This window comes from Fringilla coelebs (genome assembly GCF_963513975.1).
Source record: "Fringilla coelebs genome assembly, chromosome: 15".
Lineage (NCBI taxonomy): Eukaryota > Metazoa > Chordata > Aves > Passeriformes > Fringillidae > Fringilla > Fringilla coelebs.
The window spans coordinates 17,452,502-17,474,407 of NC_140041.1; the positions used below are offsets into that span (position 1 = coordinate 17,452,502).

Genomic DNA, 21,906 nt, shown 5'->3' on the forward strand with positions numbered 1-21,906 from the left:
CAGGCCAGCTTCCTGCCCTGGTCCCATGCTGGTTTGGGGGGAGCAGGAAAGGGCACAGGGCTGTCTCCTGGCCAACAGCACATTCACACTCTGGCTGCTGCACTCAGACACAGGTTGGTAAGGCATGTGATCAAAATGGAGTGAAGGGAAGTCTAAAAATTAAAAAAAAAAAAAATCAGCATGGCTGTTGGAGCAGAAAAGTGAAATAGAGTAAGGTCATTCACAGGCAGAAACAAGGGACAGGAATGGAAAGGCCCAGCTTTTGTGCTGGGAATAAGGGAGTCACCATCACCCTCTCATGCTATGGACTGCCACAATTAACCTCTGGAGCTCGCTCTTCCACAGCCCTGTGTTAGTACCTAGGTAAGCAGCTTTTAATAAAAACACTGGCACTGGCCTGCCCGATCCTGTGGCTGAGGGAACAGGGTGGGAATGCTGCTCCTGCTCCCAGGGAAAGGGGCTGGGCTGGGCTCAGCACCACCGTGGCAGCAGCTGCTGGGACAAGCAGCTCCCTGAAAGCACATCAAAGAATCCCAGACTGGTGTGGGTTGGAAGGGACCAAGGGCCAAGGACACCTTCCCTATCAGTCCCTCCACCCTTGGAACCTTGGCCTAGGATACTTCCAGGGATGGGACAGCTTCTCTGGACACTGTGCCATGACCTCATCATCCTCACAGGGAAGAGTTCCTTCCCAATATCTCATCTAGCCCTGCCCTCTGGCAGTTTGAAGCCATTCCCCCTCATCGTTCACGCAGTTGTTGGCAACTTTGGCCAAGGCTTTGGGCTTTGGTTAATATTTATTCACAACGGGTAAGGAACACTTGTAGTCTCTTCAAGTCCTTTCCTGAGCTAGAGGCAAAACCTGTCCTGTTATCACCTTTAACCCGCCCAGCCAGCGGTGGGAGCTGTGTGTCTCGGGGTGAGCAGAGCTGTGTCCTGTCCGAGCCCTGCGGGGACCAGGTCCGAGCCCCGGGGCACAGAGCCGTGTGCCCATGTGCGAGCCCAGGGGACCGGAGCTGTGTACCCGGTGTACAGATCCAAACTCCGCCGGGGGCAGGAGCTGGGGCTGGGTCCGAATCAGAGTCCTGGGGGATGGAGTGGTGACCGGGGCCGAGATCCAGGGAACGGGTGCTGCGTGCCCAGGTATGATCCTTGGCACACCGGAGCTCTGTCCGGGTCCCAGACCCGGAGGCCGGTGCCAGATCCGAGTCTCGGGGGACAGCGGCCGTGTCCGGAGTCAAACCCCGCATCCCGGCCCCTTGTGCCCGGAGCCAAGTCCTGGGTTCCTGGAGCCAAACCCCGCGTCCCGGCCCCTTGTGCCCGGAGCCGAGTCCTGGGTTCCTGGAGCCAAACCCCGCATCCCGGCCCCTTGTGCCCGGAGCCGAGTCCTGGGTTCCTGGAGCCAAACCCCGCGTCCCGGCCCCTTGTGCCCGGAGCCGAGTCCTGGGTTCCTGGAGCCAAACCCCGCGTCCCGGCCCCTTGTGCCCGGAGCCGAGTCCTGGGTTCCTGGAGCCAAACCCCGCGTCCCGGCCCCTTGTGCCCGGAGCCGAGTCCTGGGTTCCTGGAGCCAAACCCCGGGTCACGCCCCCTTGTGCCCGGAGCCGAGTCCCGGGTTCCCGGAGCCGCGTGTGCGGCTCTCCGCCCGCCTTCCCCTCCCCCGTGCCCGCCTTCCCCTCACGCCGCGGCCCCTCAGGCCGGCCCGCCCGCCGCTCGCAGGGCCGTGTGGGAGCTGTAGTTCCGCGGTGACGCGGGCGCATCGCCGCCGCCTGCTCCGCCGGTCCGTGCGGGGCCATGGCCGCCCGCTCCCTGCGGCGCCTCGGGGCCCTGCTGCCCGCGGCCGGCAAGGCCGGCACAGGCAGGTACGTGGGGCGGGCTGGGACCGGCCGGGCCGGGATGGGGGGACAGGGGTGGCCCGGACCCGCGGGGTGTCGGGGACAGACGTGGCAGCGCCGCGGGGCCGGGCCCGGGCGGGCGCCGCGCCGGGGGCGGGAACGGGAGCGGATCCACCGCCGAACCCCAAGCGCGACCCTGGCCCGGATCCGGACCCCGACCCGAAGCCACAGGCAGACCCCGCCGGTCTCCATCATCCCCCGCCGCTCCCCATCTCACCCCCGAAACCCCACGCTGCCGTCCTGCGCTCCTCAGAACGCCCGGCAGCAGAAATACGCCCCGTAACCGAGCTCCTTTCCCAGAAAAGTGATTTTTCGGGAAATTATTGTTCGTTTTTAAAGCAAAGCGTTTCCGCGCTCGGTAAGTCACGTTGGGAGGTGCTTTCCTGCCAGTGTGGGTGGGTTCTGTGTCTCGCCCGGCTGAACCATTTATTCATTAATTTATTCATTAATTATTCAGGGTTAATGTGCTCCTCGGGTTTTGTTTCTCGTGGTGAGGCAGCCCATGTGCTATCGGTGTGTTTTGGGTGGTCGCGGGAAGAGAATCCATTTAATTGTGTCAATATTTAGACAGGAACAATGTCCACTCATGCTTTTTTTTTACATCATGGAATATGGCTTAGAAAAGAGAAATCCATAAAGGTGCTTTGATTATTTGAGTGAAGTGTGGGCAGGTAAAAATAAAAAAAGCCAAATTAAGTGTTTATTTTTTTGGTTTTGTCCAGGAGAGAAGCACCACTAAATGACTATTGAAATGTAATATAATAAATCTGCAGCGCATAATAAAGGCAGCTGTGTTTGGGACTAAGTGTAGATGCATGTCAATAAATTCTCTCTCTTACGTGGGTGAAAACTGCTTTGCCCCCCTAAAAAATGTGCGATGAGTCTTTCACCATCTGCATGCCCTTCCTTTGGACACTCTCTAAGAGCTTTAGGTCTTGCTCACATCCCGGCACCCAGAACTGCCCCAGTTCTCGAGGTGCGGCCACCCCAGAGTGGGACAGTCCCCTCCTTGCGCTGCATTATCTCTGCAGTCACTCCCTGGTGAAACAGCGCGGAGGAATTGGCAGTAATTAGATTTCCTTCCAAAGCAGGCTCATCAGAGCTGAAGCCAGTGCAGATGTTCCTGTGCGCCTCAGCACTCGAGAGCTTTGTCATGCTGATTTGTGAGGAGGAGGAGGGAGTGTTCCAGGAGGGTGGAGAAGGACCCTTGCGTTAGAGAGAGCTGATTGTCACTTCGGAATGGTCGGGTGCTCCAGAAAGAGGTGATGATGCCATTGTAGCTCCGACCAGAAACTCCCTCTCATCACTGAAATATTAATCTTGAAGGACAATTGGCTTAAGCCGTATGGCTGCAATCAGCTTCTCTGCTCTTTCTTATCTCTTTGGCTTTCTGTGACATCGCTTTGTAAATCTTTCTGTAACACCAACTTGTGTAATCCCCTTCACACGCCCCGCGACTTCCACGTGTCTGTCACTTCAGGATGTGTCAGCTTCCTCCCGTGGGATCCGTGCCTATTTTTAGGGCAGCTGTGATCAAACCAGCCTTTAGAAGATGGAGCCCAGTCAGTGGACAGCCTGTAAATAGCTCCTGCCACTTGTTGGGGAGAATTCCTTTCATCCTGCAGCAAGGAGTCAATTGAGCGGCATTTTCAACCCGGCATAACAGGCCCAAGAATTCCCTTTGGAGTCAGGCTGGGATTTCTTGGCCGTAACTTTTCCAGGCAGCATGTGACTGCCAGGGCATGTCCCTGCACGGGAGAGCGCTCTGGGATTTGGGTTCAGAGGCTGCAGAGAGGAGTCCATGCAGGCAGCTCCCTGCTCCACGTAGGCAGCTGGGACCGGCTCCTCCATGCCCCTCTCCCACGCAGAACACACCCATCCATCCCTGCCAGTAACCACCGGCGGAGAGAAAAACCTCCCCAGCTTTGCCATCTTGGGGGCAGAGGAGTTAACTGAGCTGCACAGCCTATTTTTAAAACGCTGGAGTTTCACCTCTGAGGGGCCCAGCGAGATTTCTCAGCTGCGTTTCAGGTTCTTTGGTTCATCTGTAGCATGGCTGATTTCCATCCCTGCAGCTCTTTGAAATGAAATGTGAGACGGCAAAGGATAAAGCTTGTAGCTGGTGCTTCCCATGGACGTTTTTATGTGCAAAGAAAGCCTCAGATTGATTTTTAAAGCCTTGGTGAAGGGGTTCTGCTCTGTCCTCCCTCTAGTTTAATGTACTTTCTCTAACTTTGATAAAGTGCTGTTAATCAGTCAATAAAATGAATGCGACAGGAATCTTAAAAATCATTCAGGATGAGGTCTTGTGCCCCAAACAGCAGCCAGGGATGAAATGTGGGGTTTTTTTCCTGTGTTGGCATTCCTGGAACCCAGACAGTTCTTAAAGATTAGTCTAAGGAACATCCTCCTCTAGAGCAAGTGTAAGTAGGGAAAGCACTTTGAGGTTTGTATTTGGCACATAATTTGTTGAAAAGGAGTGGTTTGACATACGGATGATGCTTTAAGTACCCACTTAATAAAAACTGCACATGCAAATGTCCTCAGGTGGGGGAAGGAAGTTTGTGATTAGTGCTGTGGAACATTTAGCACCCTGCTATTAAGGGTTTAAATGAGGAAACATCTGGGCTGTTAAACAGGGGTGGGAGGAGATGCCTGGTGGTCTTGGGGCAGATACAGATCTCTTGAGCTGGGCTTTGAGGGTTAAGCCAGTCTAAACCCTCAGGGACACCTCCTCCCTGCCCCACATCTCACATATTTGGCTTCTCTTTGGTACTGGTACTTGCACTGATCTGATCTGTCAGCAGACCTATTCAGGGACCCTGAGAGAAAAGTCCTCCTGTTTAATAGGGTTATTTTTCAGCTGGTTTAACTCCTTGAGATTGAATTCTGCTCAGCTCCAGTACTGGAATAAAGCTGAATAGCACTGAGGCTTCATGATAGACCCCAGAACAAACTCTGTGCACTTGTGTGACATTGAACCTGAGGAGGAAGAAAAGCTTCATAGTGCGGGCATGGTAATGTGAACTCAGCTGAATCGATTCTGGGGTCTAAATTAGTGCCTCTGTGCAAAGTGGAATTGTTCTGTAAAAGCACAGGGAGTGGAGCTGGTGCCAGCACAGGGATTTCTGGGCTCTGCTGCCTTTCACGGGCTAGATGTGCACTTAATGTATGGAAAATATTGCATAGAGGGGATTTGAAACATTGCATGATGGGAGTGTTGAAAGCTTTGCTCAGAGGAAGAGCCCAGGTATTCCCAAAAAAGGAGAATACACCCTTCCTTGTTAGGTGTGCACTGAAATGTTTTCTGGATGGAGCTGGTTTGGAAGTAAATTCTGTTTTGTTCTGCAGATTCTTCCTGGTGTGAGGTGTGAGGGAGAGGTGGAGCTGAGGCTCATGCTGGCAGGAATGAGCCCTGTCTAGGTTGGTCTGTAAAATCAAGTGTAGTAAGAGGGAGAGTGAAACACAATCAGGAAATCACAGAATTATTTATGTTGGAAAAGACCAGGAAGGTGGTGGAAGTGTCAAAGGAATGACTGGATATGGCACACAGGGCTCTGGGCAGGTCACAAGGTGGGGATTGGGTACAGGTTGGACTTGGTGGTCTTGAAGGTGTTTTCCAGCTTCATTCTGTATTTCTATGAAAATCTGATTCTTTTGAAGGTATGCCAAAGAAGTGGAGTAAAGCCTGTGTGTGCCATGTTAGTCTAAAATAAAAGAAATTAAAACCACAAACCACCTCTTTGTGTTCCCTTTGCTGAGTGTCTGTGTTTTCTGAAAAGAACTAAAACTGTGTCTAGAATCCTGTGTACCTCTTTTAAGAGAGCCTGCTTTTGATACTGACACTAACCTTGAATTCTTATGGACTCTGGAGTTACTCAACTTTGTTTCTCTGTCCCTAGTTTGTATTTCAGAGGGTGCCCCTGTGCTTTCAGCACTGCAGCTCAGCAGAGGAGCACGGGAGACGAGTGTGGCCCAGAGGACCCCAGCGAGGAGCCCAAGCACCCCCTCTCTGACTGTGCCTTGGAGCACAAAGCCATCAAATTGGAAGAGCAAGTCCGAGATTTAACTGTGAGTGTGCTGGATGCCTTTGCTTCAGTCCCCTTGGCTTGGTCTGGTTTTCAGCCCTGGATTTTTCCCTAAATGTTGTGACACACTCACAGAGCTCCAGAGCAGCTGTGCCCTGAGTGTGAGAGGGTGAAATTCCACCCTGCCTTCCCCGAAACACCATCTGTCAGCAGTGCCAACAGCAGGGCACTGATGGTGTGATCCTGGCAGGAAAAGCTGTGTGTTGGAGCTGGTCACTTCTTTCACAGCCTTGTGGCAGTAGCTTCATGCTGATTAGTGTCACGTGTTGGCATAGAATCATGGAACATCCTGAGTTCCCACAGGATCATCCAGCCCAGCTCCTGGCCCTACACAGCCCCAGAATCCCACCCTGGGATCCCTGGAGTGGTGTTCAAGCTCTCCTGGAGCTCTGGCAGCCTCACCCTGTGCCTATTCCTGGGGAGCCTGGGCAGTGCCAGCACCCTCTGGGGGAAGAGCCTTTCCCAAAATCCACCCTGAGCCTCCCCTGGCCCAGCCCCAGCCCTTCCCTGTGTCCTGTCCCTGTCCCAGAGATCGGAGCTGCCCCTCGGGAGGAGCTGCAGACCCCAAGGAGTCTCCCCTCAGCCTCCTCCAGCTCAACATCCCAGTGCCCTCAGCTGCTCCATGGCTTCTCCAGACCCTTCCCCATCCTCATGCCCCTCCTTTGGACACTCCTTAACAGCATTTATGTCACCCTGGATCCAGATTATCCAAGAAGGGAAGCCCTTTTAAGTGCTCGTGTGTGATGGAAATCAGGTTCTATATTGAAGAACACGCGTGACTGAGGGAGGATTAAATACCACAGCACTGGGCTGTTCTGGAGATAATCACCCTGAGAATCCTGCACTGAGTGAGAAATCAGCTGTCAGAGCTGCCTGCTGGGTAGGGGAGGATCTCAGCAGCAGCCTGACAGTGGCTGTTCAGCTGAATTCAGACATTCAGTGCCTAGAATATTTTTGGCCTTGGGTCTTGTGAAAGAGTTGCAGATTTTAGTTAATCAGTAGAAGGATTTGTCTTTGTATGAAAATCCAGGAGCCCAGCACAACCTTCTCTCTTTAAAGCATTTCTGAGGGGTTTGCAGTGTCAGGAGAGGGTTTCACCTGCTGGTTGGATGTGTCCCCTCTGGTTACAGGAGCGATACCGGAGGGCTTTGGCAGATTCCGAGAATGTCCGGAGGAGAACGCAGAAGTTTGTGGAAGATGCCAAACTCTTTGGTAAGCACAAGAGCTGTGTTTACTACACTGGCCTGCCTGCCTGAGCAGAAAATGCTGATCAGCAGCTTTTCTGTCCCCCTGTCCTGCCCTCCCACGTTTATTTCTAAGCCTGCTGTGATGTTTGGCCTGGAATTTTGATATCTGGGCTTAATCACTGCTTTTTTTCTCTGTGTCCAGCTGTGTCCTGTCCTATCAGGTTTACCCACAGAATCACAGAATTGTGACTCTTTTTTTTTTAAATAGTCCTAGTGCAACTGAGTTTAGTTCTGCTGACTTGGTTAAAAATGCAGGCTCTGCTGTGTGCTGAGGATTGGCTCAGGCAGGGTGTATTTTATACTCAGCTGTGTCATCAGGTTGTGATCTCCTTTTCTATATTACAGCTTCCTGTGCTTCAGTTCATTAGAGGGAGATGCAGCCTGGGGCAGAAGTTGTCAATCTCTAGATTAGATGTTTAAAACCTCTAAAAGAAATATTTTAGCATCAGTGAAACAAGCTGGATTTGTTGCTTTGGCAGCAGAAGCAGGTGAGAGGGGAAGAAAGAGCTGTTCAGGCATTGCACTGTGCCAGAACCATCTCTGAGAATGAAAAACTGTTTTTCTCCATAATGCATGAATCTCAAGAGGTTTATTGTTAGCTAATTCTAGCAGCCTTGAAATTAGAACTGCTGTGTTTTCTTACCTTCCACCCATGGTGCTATAAAATGGCTGCTGAGTTTGGAGACAATCAACAACAGGATGATTGATTTGGAGAGGGTTTTTTGAGCTTTGGGGATTTGCTGTGTAGTATGAAGAAAAAACAACTTCCTTATTAGAAATTGTTCACAGAGTGAGACTTGGAGATCTGTAGATAAGAGGAAAATCTGAAAGGAGATCATAGCAAGATGGGGTTAGTCTCTTTTCCCAATTGATGAGAGGTAAGACAAGAGGAAGCAGCTCCAAGCTGTGCCAGGGGAGGTTTAGATTAGGTTTAGGAGAAATTTCTTCACTGAGAGTGTTGCCAAGCACTGGCATAGGCTGCCCAAGGAAGAGGTGTTGGAAAGACTGTGACATGGTTTAGTGGTGGCCTTGGCAGTGCTGACTTGATGATCTTAAAGGTCTTGAGCAGCCTGAATGACTCTGATTCCATGAAACGAGTAGTAATTGCCGGGCTTCTGTCTGCTGCTTTGCTGCATCTCCTTCCTCTCCCTTTGTTCACATGTACAGCAGCAGACAGCACCTGACTATTGCCTCATTTTCTCTGTTTCCCTAATGTGTCATTCCAGTCAGGGAGTTATGACATTTAGGTAACTGAGGGAGGCTGCTTTTCCTGGAATTTCTGCACTGTGCAAGAAACCACTGCTGGAAGTGCAGCCAGTCTAACCCTTTTGTCATTATTTTCGAATGACAAAACCTGCCTGGCTTTTCATGACCAACCCAAGGACCATTTTGGTTCAGTCCTTCCACAATGGTTTTAGCCTATGAATAAACTGGGGATTTTGTACTTCTGAATAGCTGTGCATTGTTTTTGTTTCCCCCCATTGTGTTTGTTCCCTGTGGAATGGGCATTTGTGTGACAAAATTATGTCAGTGGGACTGGAGCAGGGGGTGTGGAGCAGAGTCCTAAATGACAAATTTGAGTTGCAAAAAAATGTTTGGAGTGAGACATAAACGCTCTCTTTGTCAGGAATACCAAATATATATATGGTCATGGTATGGATGTGCATTTCCTGCATACACCTTGGTTTGAGGAGTCTTTAGATTACTCTTAATGCTGAAGCTTTGGTTCCGGCAATCAGAAAACACCTCCTGGTCTTGTTAAATTAACTTCAAATCAATGAGCAGCTTTAAAGGTGCCTTCAAACCACCGTGCCTTTGTCTGTCCTTGGTACTGGAGCTCTGGATGTTCTGTAAGCTGTCCTTCATTTCCTTCCTGCAGGCATCCAGAGTTTCTGCAGGGACCTGGTGGAGGTGGCAGACATCCTGGAGAAGACGGCCGAGAGCGCGGCCGGCCACGCCGAGGAGCCCAGCGATCCCAACCCCACCCTGAAGAAGATCTACGAGGGCCTGTCCCTCATCGAGGCCAAGCTGCAGAGCGTCTTTGCCAAGCACGGCCTGCAGAAGATGAACCCTGTCGGGGGCAGGTACGACCCCTACGACCACGAGATCATCTGCCACGTGCCGGCCGAGGGCATGCAGCCGGGCACCGTGGCGCTGGTCACGCAGGACGGCTACAAACTGCACGGCCGCACCATCAGGCACGCGCTGGTCGGCGTGGCCGTGGAGGCACAGGAGTGACGGGGCTCCAGCTGCTCCACCTGGGACCTTGCTGGGCTGGGGACAGTCACAGCTGCGTGTATTTACTTATTTATTGAGCTGGTTTGTGTCATGGGATGGCTTCGGGGTCGCCGTTCCTTCTGAGGTACTCGTGTATTTAATGATCCTCCTTGGAGCTGTGGGGTCCTGCTGTTTGTCAGAAATTTGGGGCACTATAGCCTCCTTCTCTGCTTATTTCTCCATGGTTTGTGTGGGGAAGAGGGGAAATGTGGAGAGAAAGGGAAAATCTTTCCTTGTCTCTCTGTTCCATCTCCTGGCCTCCAGGAAAGGAACTTCTCTGCCTCATTTTCCACAGCTGTATTAAGGGACTGTAATAATACTGACCTACCTCACAGGGATGTGGTGAGGCTTTTCACGTGCAAAGCACTGGGAAAAGTCCAGACAGATGAGTATTATTATCACCTGGATTTGATGTCTTCCCTTGTCCCCAGAACCCTCAGATGGGGTGAAGATGATCACTTGAAATAACATTTAGAGGCAGCTTTTTCTTACGTTGCTTCAGGAAAACAATCTGGAATTCATGGAATCTATGTCGTACTAGAGTTGAATAGAGATGAGGGTTTAAAAAGAATTCGGTCGTTAGGTCAGACTAATGTTAATATTCCTTCTCCAGGTAAAATTCCAGCTTGACTCTTTGTTCCCAAAGGTAAAACAGGGAACAGTGATTTGCAGTGGAGCCAGAAAACTGTCCTCACATCTCTTAATCTCCAACCCAAATGTATGTTTTAGAGGAGAGTAATTTCTCTTCCCTGGTGGGTATTTGTGCAGCTTTCAAGCATGATAAACTATGTGCTCTTTGTTGCAGCTGCTGGCAAAATGGAGCTGTGCCCTTAAGCAGGAAATCTGGACTGTTCTATTTTCTCAGCTCTCCGGTAGAGATCCTCAGATTACACCAACTTCCAGTCCACATTCTGATTCTACTTTCAGTGATCCTAGTAAATATGAAACCTTTTGGGTTTTGATGCAAGGAGAAAAACCTTCTCTGCTCCAAAGTCTCAAGTGCCCTTGAACCAATTTTAGCAGCAGTGACAAGAAAGCAAGAGAAGCAGAAGGCTGAGGAAGTGAAAGCTGACCTCGAGCTGTCCTCCTGGTTGGAGGCATGTTGTTGTCACAGCACATATGTATTTCCCACTGGCCCTATTGCCTGGGAGTTCATTTGTCTCAGCTGAAAGGATGCAGTCACCGAGGAAGATCAGAATTTAACCCTTTGCAGAGCAGGAAACAGTCAAATGACAGAAGAACAATTAAGCCACAAAACTAGGAATGGTTGGTTTTCAGCTTGTTTCTTACTGATTTGTTCAATCCTTCCTTTTTACTTTCTGGAATTGGTTCCATAACTTGACAAATGCACTTCTAAAAATACTTTACTTAGAGTGGATGCCATCCCTGTTTTAGAAGAAAATTTATTCTTCTCCAATACCTTTGGAGGCTTCAGCTGAAAAACCCTATTGTGGTGGACTTCAAGATTGTCTCAGCCTTTAGTACTGCCAGTCTTTCCCCTGGAGAGACCGTGTGCAGTTAGTGGGTTGGCATCCCAGAAATTTAAGGAATCTGCACATTTGTAACCTGCTCCCTGCAACCTTTTTTAGTGGCAGCTGTGGTGTGAGTCTGTAGTGGATCCTTTTTGGACTGTGGGTTTCTGCCTCTGTGCAGTAGGTTCTGGAGATTTCAGCCCTGAAACAGCACTTCTGGCAGCTTTAGCTCATGGGCAAAACTCTTGTTGAGTGTCTTGTATTATTATATTTTTGGAAGTTTCAGAGATAAACAGGACTTCCTATCCATTGCTGTGCTGAGCAGTTCACCAGGGTATGCTGTTTCTCCAGAGAAGAATGGGTAAAACATGAAATGTGACACTACAAATGTGGCTGTTCTTCCTCAAAAGTGAGGAACCCATGTCCTCAGCTGGAGGGAGCAGTGGGGTCTCTGCTGTATCGGCTGAGTCTTGCAGTATGAGGGGAGAGCTGGAAACCGACTTTGAAAGTGAAAGTTTAGTTGTGAGGAGCCAAACAGAAGCACAGGCATTTACACTACAGACAGTTTTCTGTCACAGAGAGTCTGCAGCTGAGTGTGACCAGGAGTGATGGGATCCAAATCCTCTTTAAACTCACCCATGGAGCCAGTGGACTGTAAAAAAAATGTTACAGCCACTCAGTCCAACTTGGGTTTGCCAACTGCCTGTCTCCTCAGCCAGTGTTCACCCACTTCTGCCTTAAGGAAATACCCTAAAATGCACTCCAGACCTCCTGTCTGTACTGAGATGATTTATCAGCTTGTCTGTCTGGGGTCTGCTCTCACTGAGGCACTGCAGTGTGGCTGCAGCAGGACTCTGAGGGATCCAGCTCCTCTGCTGTCTTTCCCACCCTCACAGTGGCCTTTTTAATTTGGGGCAAGTTCTTCTACCTGTGAAACCTCCAAAACTTCTACAGGATCCTGTCAGGTTTTATGATTCCTGTGAAATGGAGGCAATGCTGAGAAACTTTCACAGATGTTACCAAAGAGATACATCCTGTAGCTGTTGTTTGTCCCAGTTTCTGCTTCCTTTGAAAGGTGAAATGAAAATGAAATAACCAAACCTGGATTCCATCACAGAATCCAGATTTCCCAGGTAAAATTTGATTATCTTGCCTTTCAAGAAAACTTAAAGATTTTTCTTTTTTTTTTTTTTTTTGTCCTGGATGAGATTGTGGAAGGGTGGGTTGAATTTCTCCTTGGTTCTTGCTGCCTTTTCTGCCCTGTTTCTGTAACTCCTGCAGGGAGGACACTGACCCATGAGCTGCTCCTCTGCAGTCACTTTATCCAGTGACTGTTCAATAAAACACAGGAATACATGAACAGAGCAAGAACAGCAGAGGAGAGGAAGTGTCATGTACATTTTAGTCATTTCCACACCTGGACAAGCCTCCAGTGGCACTGTCATGAGCATGGCAAGATCTGTACTCTGACCAGGAGCAGTGCAGAATGAAATGGATGTTGCTTTGTGAACCTTAACTTCCAGTGCTTCAGCAGCAGAACTTCTGTTGGAAGAGCTGTGATTACTCAATAGCTCCTTGCAGTACCTTAATTAAAAAAAAAAAAAAGTATTTAAGTTTTATATTGTGAATATTGTAGTATTTTTTTATTTTAAAACTCGAGGTGTTTTGGTATTATTTGCAAAGTCAAATGAACAAAGTGTTGCTAATGTCCAAAAATCCAAGGCTGTTGAGGTGGGGGGAAAACCTGTATATATTGTAATTTTTGTGTGTTTCTGTGCTCTTTGTTTACCCAAAGGCCTGGCTGTATGAAAGACAGGGATGTGTGGGAACAGTGCAAGAAATTGACAACAACATTTGAGTTGATGTTGGAAAGGTCTGATTTCCTTTAGCTGTCCAGATACTGTCCATTTGCTAATAAAACAGAAGAATTGCAGTGACTTATTTTGCCTTTTCCCTGCCTCAAACTGCTGCTCATTCCAACTCCAGCCAGCTGGGACTGCACATGGGAAGGTTTCTGGCTGTTCCTGGTCCCATTGTCTGTGACAGGGCCACAGCAGCATTTGGCTGAGCATTTTATTTACGATGCTTCAGGAGGGCTCCCAGAAATGCACACACACGGGGTTGGTGTCAGTGATTCCTGCACTGATAACCTGCCCGGGCACTTCCACACCTTCTGCTGTGTCTGCTCCGGGGTGACTGTGGAGAGAAATGTTTTCTGCCAGCCTGTGCTGGTGGTTAGCTCAGCAGAGCTCTGCCAACAGCTGAAATCTGGATCTCTGGGTTTATCTTTGCTTGGCTCTGCTGCTTGTTTGCCCTGTGTGTGCTTTGCTGCAGCACTGCAGTTAAGGGTGTGTTAATTTACAGGGTGCCTTCACACCGTGGTACTCACAGGCAGGCTGTGATTTCAGGGATTTGTGGGAGAAAAGACAAGGCTTTCTCTGTGAGGGCGTGTTTGTAACAGATTTTATTCTCTGCAAAAATAGCTGGGCCTCCATTTCTGCTTTCACCGTGACACTTGGTGCTGTGTGGGTAGGTCTTGTTCTCCCACAGCTCTGGATGCCCCCGGGCACTTCTCTCTGCAATAAAAAGCATTTGCAAAAGACCGTTTACAAATAGCCTTTATGGGTGTGGGATCAATATTTCCGTGCTAAAGATCTGCCAGCAAAGCCAGCCATGCTGCAGGGGTATGGCCTATTACAGAGCTTTTCCTCATCCTGCTAAAATGCACCCCAGCCCAGGAAATCCTGCTGCTGCCATTAGGCAATTTCTGGCTCTGCTGGGTTTTCTCTGCAGCAACAGTGAGAGTTGGGAGTTCTCAAATCACCATGTGCAGGAAAGCCTCAGAGCTTGGGGCAGAGCATTTTGCTTATGCCATGATAAAATATCCAAACTCCTGCGAGCAGGGTGGGGACTGGGAGCAGTGCTGACCTGCCTGGGAGCCCTGCTGTGTGCACAGCAGATTTCTTGTCGCCCACAGCCCTGGGGAAATCAGGCCGGTTAAGTAAGAGCTTGTTAAAACCCGAGATGTGCTGCAAAGATATTTGTGTGCTGTGTTTTGAGCTGCTTCTGATCATCATCTCCCCATCCTGGTGGGATCCTGCCCATTCTGAGGGGAAGCTGAGCACGGGTAATTTGCATCTATGCCCACCCCAAATATTCAGCCTTGAGGTTCAGGGTTGTACGTGCTCCCCGTGCAAAATGTCTGAAGTGGCTCCTGGCTGGGGAAAGGAAGGGGCCTGTGCTTGTGTTTCCTGGAGACAAAGTGATGAATTCTCAAACAAAATTCTGTCCCTTGGTAAGGAGCCAGCCCTGGGCTGGAGCAGGCTCTGGGTCTGTAATTACATGTCCAACCTGTTCGAGAGTTTTTGCTCAGCCTTTGCTATCCTTTGTAACCCGAGTAGCAGCGGGCTCCCGTGGGATGCCCTTGGCACAAACCGCTCGCTGTCAGGCACCTCGTTTTGCCCAGGGCAGAAAGTCCGAGCGAAAGCTGGAAACGCCTTGGCTGCTGCATGAGGCAGGCAGGACCCAGCCTGCTCCGCTCCGCCGGGGCCCGAGCTGTGCGAGCATCACCCGGAGCACATGGAGCTGATGGAAAACGTGCTCTGACAGCATCGCGGCCGGGGCAGCTCAGGCTGGGCCCTCGCTGTGGGACCCGTGCGAGGAGCGGAGGGCAGGGGGATGCTGGCAGGGGCTGTCGCAGGGTGCCAGCGTCCCCCGGGTCCGCTCAGCGCCACTCTCCGCCCTGCGGTGCCGGGGGCCGGTGCCGCCCCCCCGGCCGTGCCGGGCTCGGGGCGGGGCGGGCGCGGGGGGCGCGGGGGCCGAGCCTGCGGGAGGGGCGGGCCGGGGCGGGCGCTGCCGGCCCCGCTCTCCGCGCCATGGCCCCGCCGCCCGCCGCGCTGCCGCTGCCGCTGCTGCCGGCCCTGGCCGCGCTCCTGGCCGCGCTCCCGGCCGCGCCCGCCGCCCGCGCCGCGCCGCGCTCCATCGGTACGCGGGGATGCCGCGGGGTCGGGTGGGCATCCGGGAGCCCGCGGCGGGGCCGGCAGCACCGGGCCGCCTCCCCGCCCCGCCGGGGCCGGCACGGAGCGTTCCGCACCCCTCCGCTCCGCACCCCTCCGCTCCGCACCCTGCGTCCCCATCCCCGCGCATCCCCGCTGGCGCTTCCCCGCCGCGGCCGGGGCAGCAGTGGGACCCCCGCGCCCCCGGGGCGCCGCTGACCCGGCCTCTGGCCGCTCTCGCCCGCAGCCGTGGTGGGCGCCGGGCTGGGGGGCTCGGCCAGCGCGTACTTCCTGCAGCAGCACTTCGGGCCGCAGGTGCAGCTGGACGTGTACGAGGCGGCGGGCGTGGGCGGGCGCCTGGCCACCGTCACCGTCAACAAGCAGCAGTATGAGAGCCGGGGAGCCTCCATCCACGCCCTCAGCCTCCACATGCAGGACTTCGTCAAGATCCTGGGTGAGACCGGGCGTCCCAGCGTTTGTGTGGCCTCCCTCGCTGAGCTGGGGGGCTGGGACACCCTCGGGCTCTGTGCTTCGGATAGTGGGGAGGGTTTCTGTCAGTCCTCCTTGGCACCCAAGAAATGTGGTGATCACTTTGCTGTCTCTCCTCTTGTGTCCTGGAGAGAGAAGGGGACAGGGTGGTCGCCATCCGGGGGTCCTGCTGGAATTAGTGTTGGGTGGTTGCTCACAAACTCCTACCAGTCTGTCCCAGTCGGCATCAGCAGCTGCATGAGACCCCCCAACATGATGTTGCTGGGAACCCGTGCCTTGGGGTCTCTCATTCCTGATGCTCCTCCAAGAGCATCTTTGCCCCTGTCCCTGCCGGGACGTGTCCAGTGCTGGCCTTTCCCAGGAGCCAGCCAGCTCCAGGGAGGGGCAGCCACGCGCTCCCTGTGCTCCCGCAGGCCTCAAGCACCGGCGCGAGGTGGCCGGGAAAAGTGCCATCTTCAGCGGGGAGCACTTCGTCCTGGAGGAGACCGACTGGTACCTGCTCAACCTCTTCCGCCTCTGGTGGCACTATGGCATCAGCTTCCTGCGCCTGCAGATGTGGGTGGAGGAGGTGATGGAGAAGTTCATGAGGTAGGAGAGCCCGTGGGGCTGGGGGGGTTTCCCTGGCACCAGGGCATCACCGCGTGCCCCCTGCTCCTGTCCCCTCCAGGATCTACAAGTACCAGGCACATGGCTACGCCTTCTCCAGCCTGGAGGAGCTGCTGCGCTCGCTGGGCGGGGAGGCCTTTGTGAACATGACCCAGCGCTCGGTGGCCGAGTCCCTGCTGGAGGTCGGTGTCACCCAGCGCTTCGTGGACGACGTCATCGCCGCCGTCCTGCGCTCCAGCTACGGCCAGTCCGTGCTGGTGCCCGCCTTCGCAGGTGAAGCCACCTCCTCTTGCTGTGTGACACTCCACACTGTCCCCTTTGTGGCCAGGCTGTGGAGCCACCCTCGTCTTCCTCTCTGCAGGGGCCATGTCGCTGGCGGGAGCCCAGGGCAGCACCTGGGCAGTGGAAGGAGGGAATAAGCTGGTGTGTTCAGGTCTGCTGAAGCTGACCAAAGCCAATGTCATCTCAGCCAGGGTGACGGGCATCTCCCTGCACAGCTCGGGTGAGCCTGGGCATGGGTGTGGCTCTGTGTGTACCAGGGTGGGAGGCTGGTGGTGGCAGCATGGGAGCGCTGTGGCTGGAGGGCATCCTGGTCCTGGTGAGGCATTTGGGAGAGGGCCTGAGGGTCTGTCCTTCTCCCTTTGTCTGATCCAGTGGGGACCCCGCAGCACCTGAGGTTGCTCTCCCTCCCTCCTGAGGTCCATCAGGTTCTCCTGTGGCACCATCCTTGTTGCAGGCTCGCTCCCCCTTCCACCACAGCAGAAAAATACCTGGGGCCTGAGATGTGGGCTGTGTTCCCCCAGTCCTCTTTGGCCCCACTAGGCTGGGCCTCTCTGGAAACATTTTATGTCTTAATGAAGCCTTTCTGCCACCCCAAGGCATCAGCAATTCATCCGTAACCTTCAGGTGCTGTGATCCAGCACAGGTGTGTGCTGGAAAACCAGGGGATGGAGGTCAGGCTGGATAAAGGAGGGCCAGGGCAGCACCACCTGGGGCTCGGGGCTGCTCCTGACTGTCCCCGGTCTCTCTTCAGAGGGGAGAGCCCTGTACCAGGTCCACTACGAGAGCACCGAAGGCCAGGGCTCGGCTTTCTACGACCTGGTGGTGGTGACGACTCCGCTGCATCCCAGCAGGAGCAACTTCACCTTCGACAACTTCGACCCCCCCATCGCCGACCTCCCCGGAGCCTTCCAGCCCTCCGTCACCTCCGTGGTGCACGGCTACCTCAACTCCTCCTACTTCGGCTTCCCCGACCCCAAGCTGTTCCCTTTCACCAGCATCCTCACCACCGACACCCCCGAGCTCTTCTTCCACGCCATGGACAACATCTGCCCCGTCAACATCTCGGCGGCGTTCCGGCGCAAGCAGCCCCAGGAGGCGGCCGTGTGGCGCGTGCTGTCCCCGCAGCCGCTGGACAAGCCCCAGCTGAAGACCCTCTTCAGGTCCTACTACTCGGTGCAGGTGGCGGAGTGGCAGACGTACCCGCGCTACGACGCCGGCAAGGCCCTGCCGCCCATCGTGCTCCACGAGAGCCTCTTCTACCTCAGCGGCGTGGAGTGGGTGGCCAGCTCCATGGAGATGACGGCGGTGGCGGCCAAAAACGTGGCCCTGCTGGCCTACAACCGCTGGCATCAGGAGCTGGACAAGATCGACCAGAAGGACTTGATGCACAAGGTGAAGACGGAGCTGTGACGCCCGTGAGGGGTGGTGGGCCAGGAGCTTTGCGGTGTGGTAGTTTGGGGAGTATTTATTGTCTTGGGGAGGCCAGGGGGCTGGGGGACAAGGGACAGGCTGTGTCCCGGTGACTTGACCGCCTTCAGGAATACAGTTCCTGCCCAGTGTTGCTGTGTCTGTGCTGTGTGCCTCAGTTTCCCTGTTCCCTCACCCCAGGCTCTGCTGGAAGGGAGCCTGCGCCTTCTCCTGAGAAAGGGTCACAGTGTTTGGGAGCGATCTTGGGGGGCTTTCAGGGGTGAGGCTGGCTGGCATTGGCAGCAGATGGGTCCCCCCGAGCTTCCCAGCTCCCACCAGTCTCTCCTGCCTTCCTGGCTTTGCCCTTGAGACCCTCACAGGGAGGGCTGGCGATCCCACGGCCTCTCCCATGCCTGGAGCCCAGCCCTGATCCTGTGCCCCAGGGATGCAGGGAGGGCTCTCACAGCTCCTGCCAGGTGCTCTGTGCTTCTGGGGGTGTCCAGGCTTGTGTTTGGGGGGGCAGAAGAGCCTCAGTGGGAGAAGCTGGGCAGGACAGAGCGGCAGCGTGAGGGGCCAAGGCAGGGGCAGCTCAGACCAGGGCCAGTGATGCGCTTTATTGAGACCTCAGAAGCTGCCCAAACCACCAGCAGCTCGCCCTGCTCCTTGGGCTGCCCAGCCTGGCACAGAGGAACCTGTGGGAGGGCTGGGAAGGACTGGGGAGGACTGGAAGGACAGGAGGGCTGGGTGTTGCCAGGAGCTGCTGCAGCAATGGAGCAAACAAAGGGAAGTGGGGACTTTGGGAAGGGAGGAGGCCTGATCCTGATTCTGATCCTGATCCTGATTCTGCCCAGCCAGAGGACCAGGGGCAGCTGGCTCCCTCTCTCCCGCAGCCCACAGCTGAGCTCCTCCCTGGAGGCTGGGGGCACTCGGTGTCTGGGTGACTCCCAGGGGCTGCCCCTGCCCTGGGTGTCCCCAAAGCAGCTGCTGGGGCTGCGGCGGATGGAGTGTGCAGGGGAATTTTGAGGAGCTCTTGCACAGGGACCTCCCCTCACCCTGATGCCCAGCCAGGCCTCTCCCAAAGGGCTGGGCAAGCTGGGGAAGCAAGAGCAAGCTGGTTAGATGCCCAGCGCCGGGGGAGCTGCAGGGCGTAGCTTTGCAGCCTCAGAAGATGCAGGTGCAGCCCACGGCGATGGTCTCCATCACCATCTGGTACTTCTTGTGGCACTTCTTGCCCGAGGGCCTGTGCCCCGGCGGGGCCGGGCAGAGCAGGCGGCGCACGGGCAGGCGGCTGTAGATGGGGATGCTGGCCATGCTGCGGTCCTCCTGCAGGGTGAAGGGGTTGATGCAGCCACTGCACAGGCACCGGGCCTCGGGGATGTCTGCTGGGATCCGTGTGGCATCGTGGTTTATCCTGGAGAGGGAAAGGGGACGAGGTGATGGGGTGAAATGGGTTCTGCGTCACAGCCACCACAGCCCCTGTGCTGGCACAGAGCCACCGTGCCTGTCCCCACGGTCCCTGCCCCTAGCTCACCTGTAGGCCCAGGGGGACAGGCTCCTCCGGTTGGACCTCCAGAGCCTCAGGTTCACCTGGCACTTGGTGTCCCCCGGCTCGGAGCCGTTCCTCAGCTGGCGCACCATGTCCTGGATGCTGCGCTCGTACTCTGCCATGCTGCTGTAGGGGTCATCCGGGGCCCAGGCCAGGGCAGGGGGGGCTGTTGGGGCCCGTGCCAAGCCCCTTCTCCTGCCCTTGGCCGCCTTGCTCTGGTCCTTGGCTTCGGGAACCGGGACCATGGCAAAGGTGAAGATGCAGAGGAGAAGCTGAGGAAGAAGGAGGATGAGGATGGTGAGCGGCTGCTTGGGCTGCAGGACTGGCACGGAAGGGAAGCTCTCCCTCCTCCCAGGGGTCACCAGGTGATGGCAGGACCACATTGCCTTTGAGGTGGCACATTCAATGCCCAAAGGCAGTGCTGGCCTGCAGGTGAGAAAAACCTGAGAGCAGTTTGGTGGGATGGTGGGCCCAGGGTCATGATGAGCTGATGCCTGTGGCTGCCCCTCACCCTGCTTGCAGCTGGCAATTTGTGTTGCCCAAAGTGCCCCTGCCTGTGCTGCTCGAGCTGTGCCCTGTCCCTTCCCTGCCCACACTGAGGCAGCTGCGTGCTGGGAGTGACCCAGCTCAGGCTGTACCTGGGCAGCCTCTGGTTTACAAAGAGCCTTATAGAGATGAGACAGTCAAGAATGAGATCTTTATCCAAGCCTTCCTCTCCCTCCCTCTGTGCTCTGAGGACGGTGAGAGAGAAAAGATGCTTTTTCCTTCCCTTCTCCCTCCGGCCTGGCCGGGCCGAGCGGCCGTGTGCTGCCGCCCGGCAGGCTGCCCAGCAAGGAACAAAGTTGCTTTCTGTAGTCCTGCTCGCTGCTATTCGTGTCCCTGCAGTGGCCCAGGCAGCCTCACACCCTGCCCGTGGGTGTGCAGTGCCCCGGGGCAGGGAGGCTCGGTCAGGGCTGCTCTCCCAGCCCGAGCTCTGCTCTCCCAGGCTCTGCTCTCCCAGGCTGCTGCATCCTCACACTGCTGGGCACGGGGGGATGGCCCTGGCAGGCCACAGCAGCACCTCCAAAGCAAACAACCCCAGGTAAACAAGCATGCAAATAGTTCTGTTAGGGAAGGAAAACGAGGAGCAAGCCCTGAGCTGCCGGGGAGGCACCTACCAGGTTTGGAGCCCGCTCCATGGCGGCGGAGGGGTGCCGGCCGCCGTCCTGCACTGTGGCCGCTCCCTGCAAGCCGGGCAGCTAAAAAGGGAAAGCCCCAGCCACCGGCTGTGCCCTGCCAGAGGTGTGTCCTGTCCCCAAGGTGCCAGGGAGCCTCGGAGCAGACAGGGCAGGGGGCCAGCGTGGTCTGGGACTCGGCCACCCGTCACCGCCCCAGGCGCTGGCTCTGCTGGCGGTGGCGACTGTGGTCGGTGGCGGGTCCCCTCTGGAGCAGGCAGCCCTGAGGGGCTCTCCTGGCAATAACATGCTCTGGGGAGGGCGTTTAGGCTCTCTTGGTGTCACCAGATGGTCACAGCCCTGACAGGGCTGGAGGGACACGGCTGCTGGGCTCACAGCAGGAGCAGGGGTGGCTGTGCCCCGTGCTGGCAGCAAGGTGAGCAGGTAACCTGGGGCTGAGGGCCCGCTGTCATCTGTGAGCCACCCCCAGCAGCAGCTCTGCTGTCCCCAGGAGCCCCCAGACCCTTCTGCCCAGCAGTGAGATGATAGCACCCATCATTCCCGGCACCCTTGGTCTGTCTGTCCCCAAACCCTTCCCCTTCTGCTGTCCTCCAGCTCCTGCCGTGGGGACACAGCAGCTGTGCCCACAGCTGGCCGCGGGGCTGCGGGGGGCTGGCTGTGCTGGGTGATGCCCTGGCCTCCCGGAGCTAAGCACCGCGGTGCAGCGTGCTGCGGTGGGGGGAAACTGAGGCACGGGGGTGCTGGCTGTAATTCCCCGTCCGGAGGACAAGGGCTGGCATTGCCCCCCCGCTCTGTCGCTGTCCGTGCGGTCAAGAGCCACGCGATGGTGCTGTCCGCCACCCAACCGCTCCCAGTCCTTCCCGTCTGCGTCCCTCCTCCTCTCCATCCCTCTGTGCATCCCTCCGCCCCTCCATCCCGCCCTCCATCCCTCCCTGCATCCCTCCGCCCTCCATCCTCCCTGCATCCCTCCCTGTCTCCTCCCCTGCAGCCCCAGCCGCAGGCGGATGCCGCCGCTGTTCCCCACGCTCGCGGGCAGCAGGCTCTGCCCCGCTCCTTGGGATGTTTCCCTCCTCCTCCCGCCTCACTGTGCATCCCCAGGGATCTGAAGGCCCTTGAGCTTTATAGGGCAGAGGGAAATTTCCACCTCCTTTTCCCAGTCCATGAACTGTGCCTCTAGGAACCCCCATAAACAGGGTAAAGGTCTCTGCACCCCCAACTCACGCTGTCCCCCTCCCCCTGGCAGCCTGGGATGCAGCAGGGACCAGCCTGGCTGCTCCCCCTCCCCAGCCCATGTTAACACCCCCAAGGACAGCCCAGCACAGCGCTCCAGAGGCTTTGCTGTCCCCTTGGCTGAGATCTGAGCACAGATTGTCCCGTTTGTCACCTCAGGACCTGCCGGAGGAGCCCTGCAACCGCCTGCCTGTGCTTCA

General features: G+C 55.4%; 3 protein-coding genes across 6 annotated transcripts; 2 read left to right on the forward strand and 1 right to left on the reverse strand.

Moving 5' to 3' along the window:
* The first annotated feature begins 1,728 nt into the window (after positions 1-1,728).
* On the forward strand, positions 1,729-12,873 carry GRPEL2 (GrpE like 2, mitochondrial). 4 transcript variants are annotated; one of them, XR_014616518.1, is made up of 6 exons: positions 1,729-1,859; positions 5,795-5,963; positions 7,111-7,192; positions 9,107-9,311; positions 10,310-12,109; positions 12,258-12,873. XR_014616518.1 is itself a non-coding variant. In XM_084215787.1 (5 exons), the coding sequence occupies exons 1-5, from the start codon at positions 1,792-1,794 to the stop codon at positions 10,464-10,466; spliced, it is 681 nt and encodes a 226-aa protein (XP_084071913.1). In that variant the 5' UTR covers positions 1,729-1,791; the 3' UTR covers positions 10,467-12,873. The 4 variants fall into 4 exon arrangements, 2 of the variants coding, with proteins under 2 accessions (XP_084071913.1, XP_084071914.1); XR_014616519.1 differs by lacking the exon at positions 12,258-12,873 and having other exon boundaries at positions 9,107-10,222; positions 10,310-10,448; XM_084215787.1 differs by having other exon boundaries at positions 10,310-12,873.
* A 1,978-nt stretch (positions 12,874-14,851) lies between these two features.
* PCYOX1L (prenylcysteine oxidase 1 like) lies at positions 14,852-17,792 on the forward strand (the record flags this gene model as incomplete). Its single annotated transcript, XM_084215701.1, has 6 exons — positions 14,852-14,960; positions 15,219-15,425; positions 15,874-16,048; positions 16,128-16,339; positions 16,428-16,568; positions 17,100-17,792. The coding sequence occupies 6 exons, from the start codon at positions 14,852-14,854 to the stop codon at positions 17,756-17,758; spliced, it is 1,503 nt and encodes a 500-aa protein (XP_084071827.1). The 3' UTR covers positions 17,759-17,792.
* Positions 17,793-18,916: 1,124 nt separating this feature from the next.
* On the reverse strand, positions 18,917-20,479 carry IL17B (interleukin 17B; the record flags this gene model as incomplete). The annotated part of the gene is made up of 3 exons (XM_084215643.1): positions 18,917-19,166; positions 19,287-19,573; positions 20,459-20,479. The coding sequence occupies 3 exons, from the start codon at positions 20,477-20,479 to the stop codon at positions 18,917-18,919; spliced, it is 558 nt and encodes a 185-aa protein (XP_084071769.1).
* Between the last annotated feature and the right edge of the window lie 1,427 nt (positions 20,480-21,906).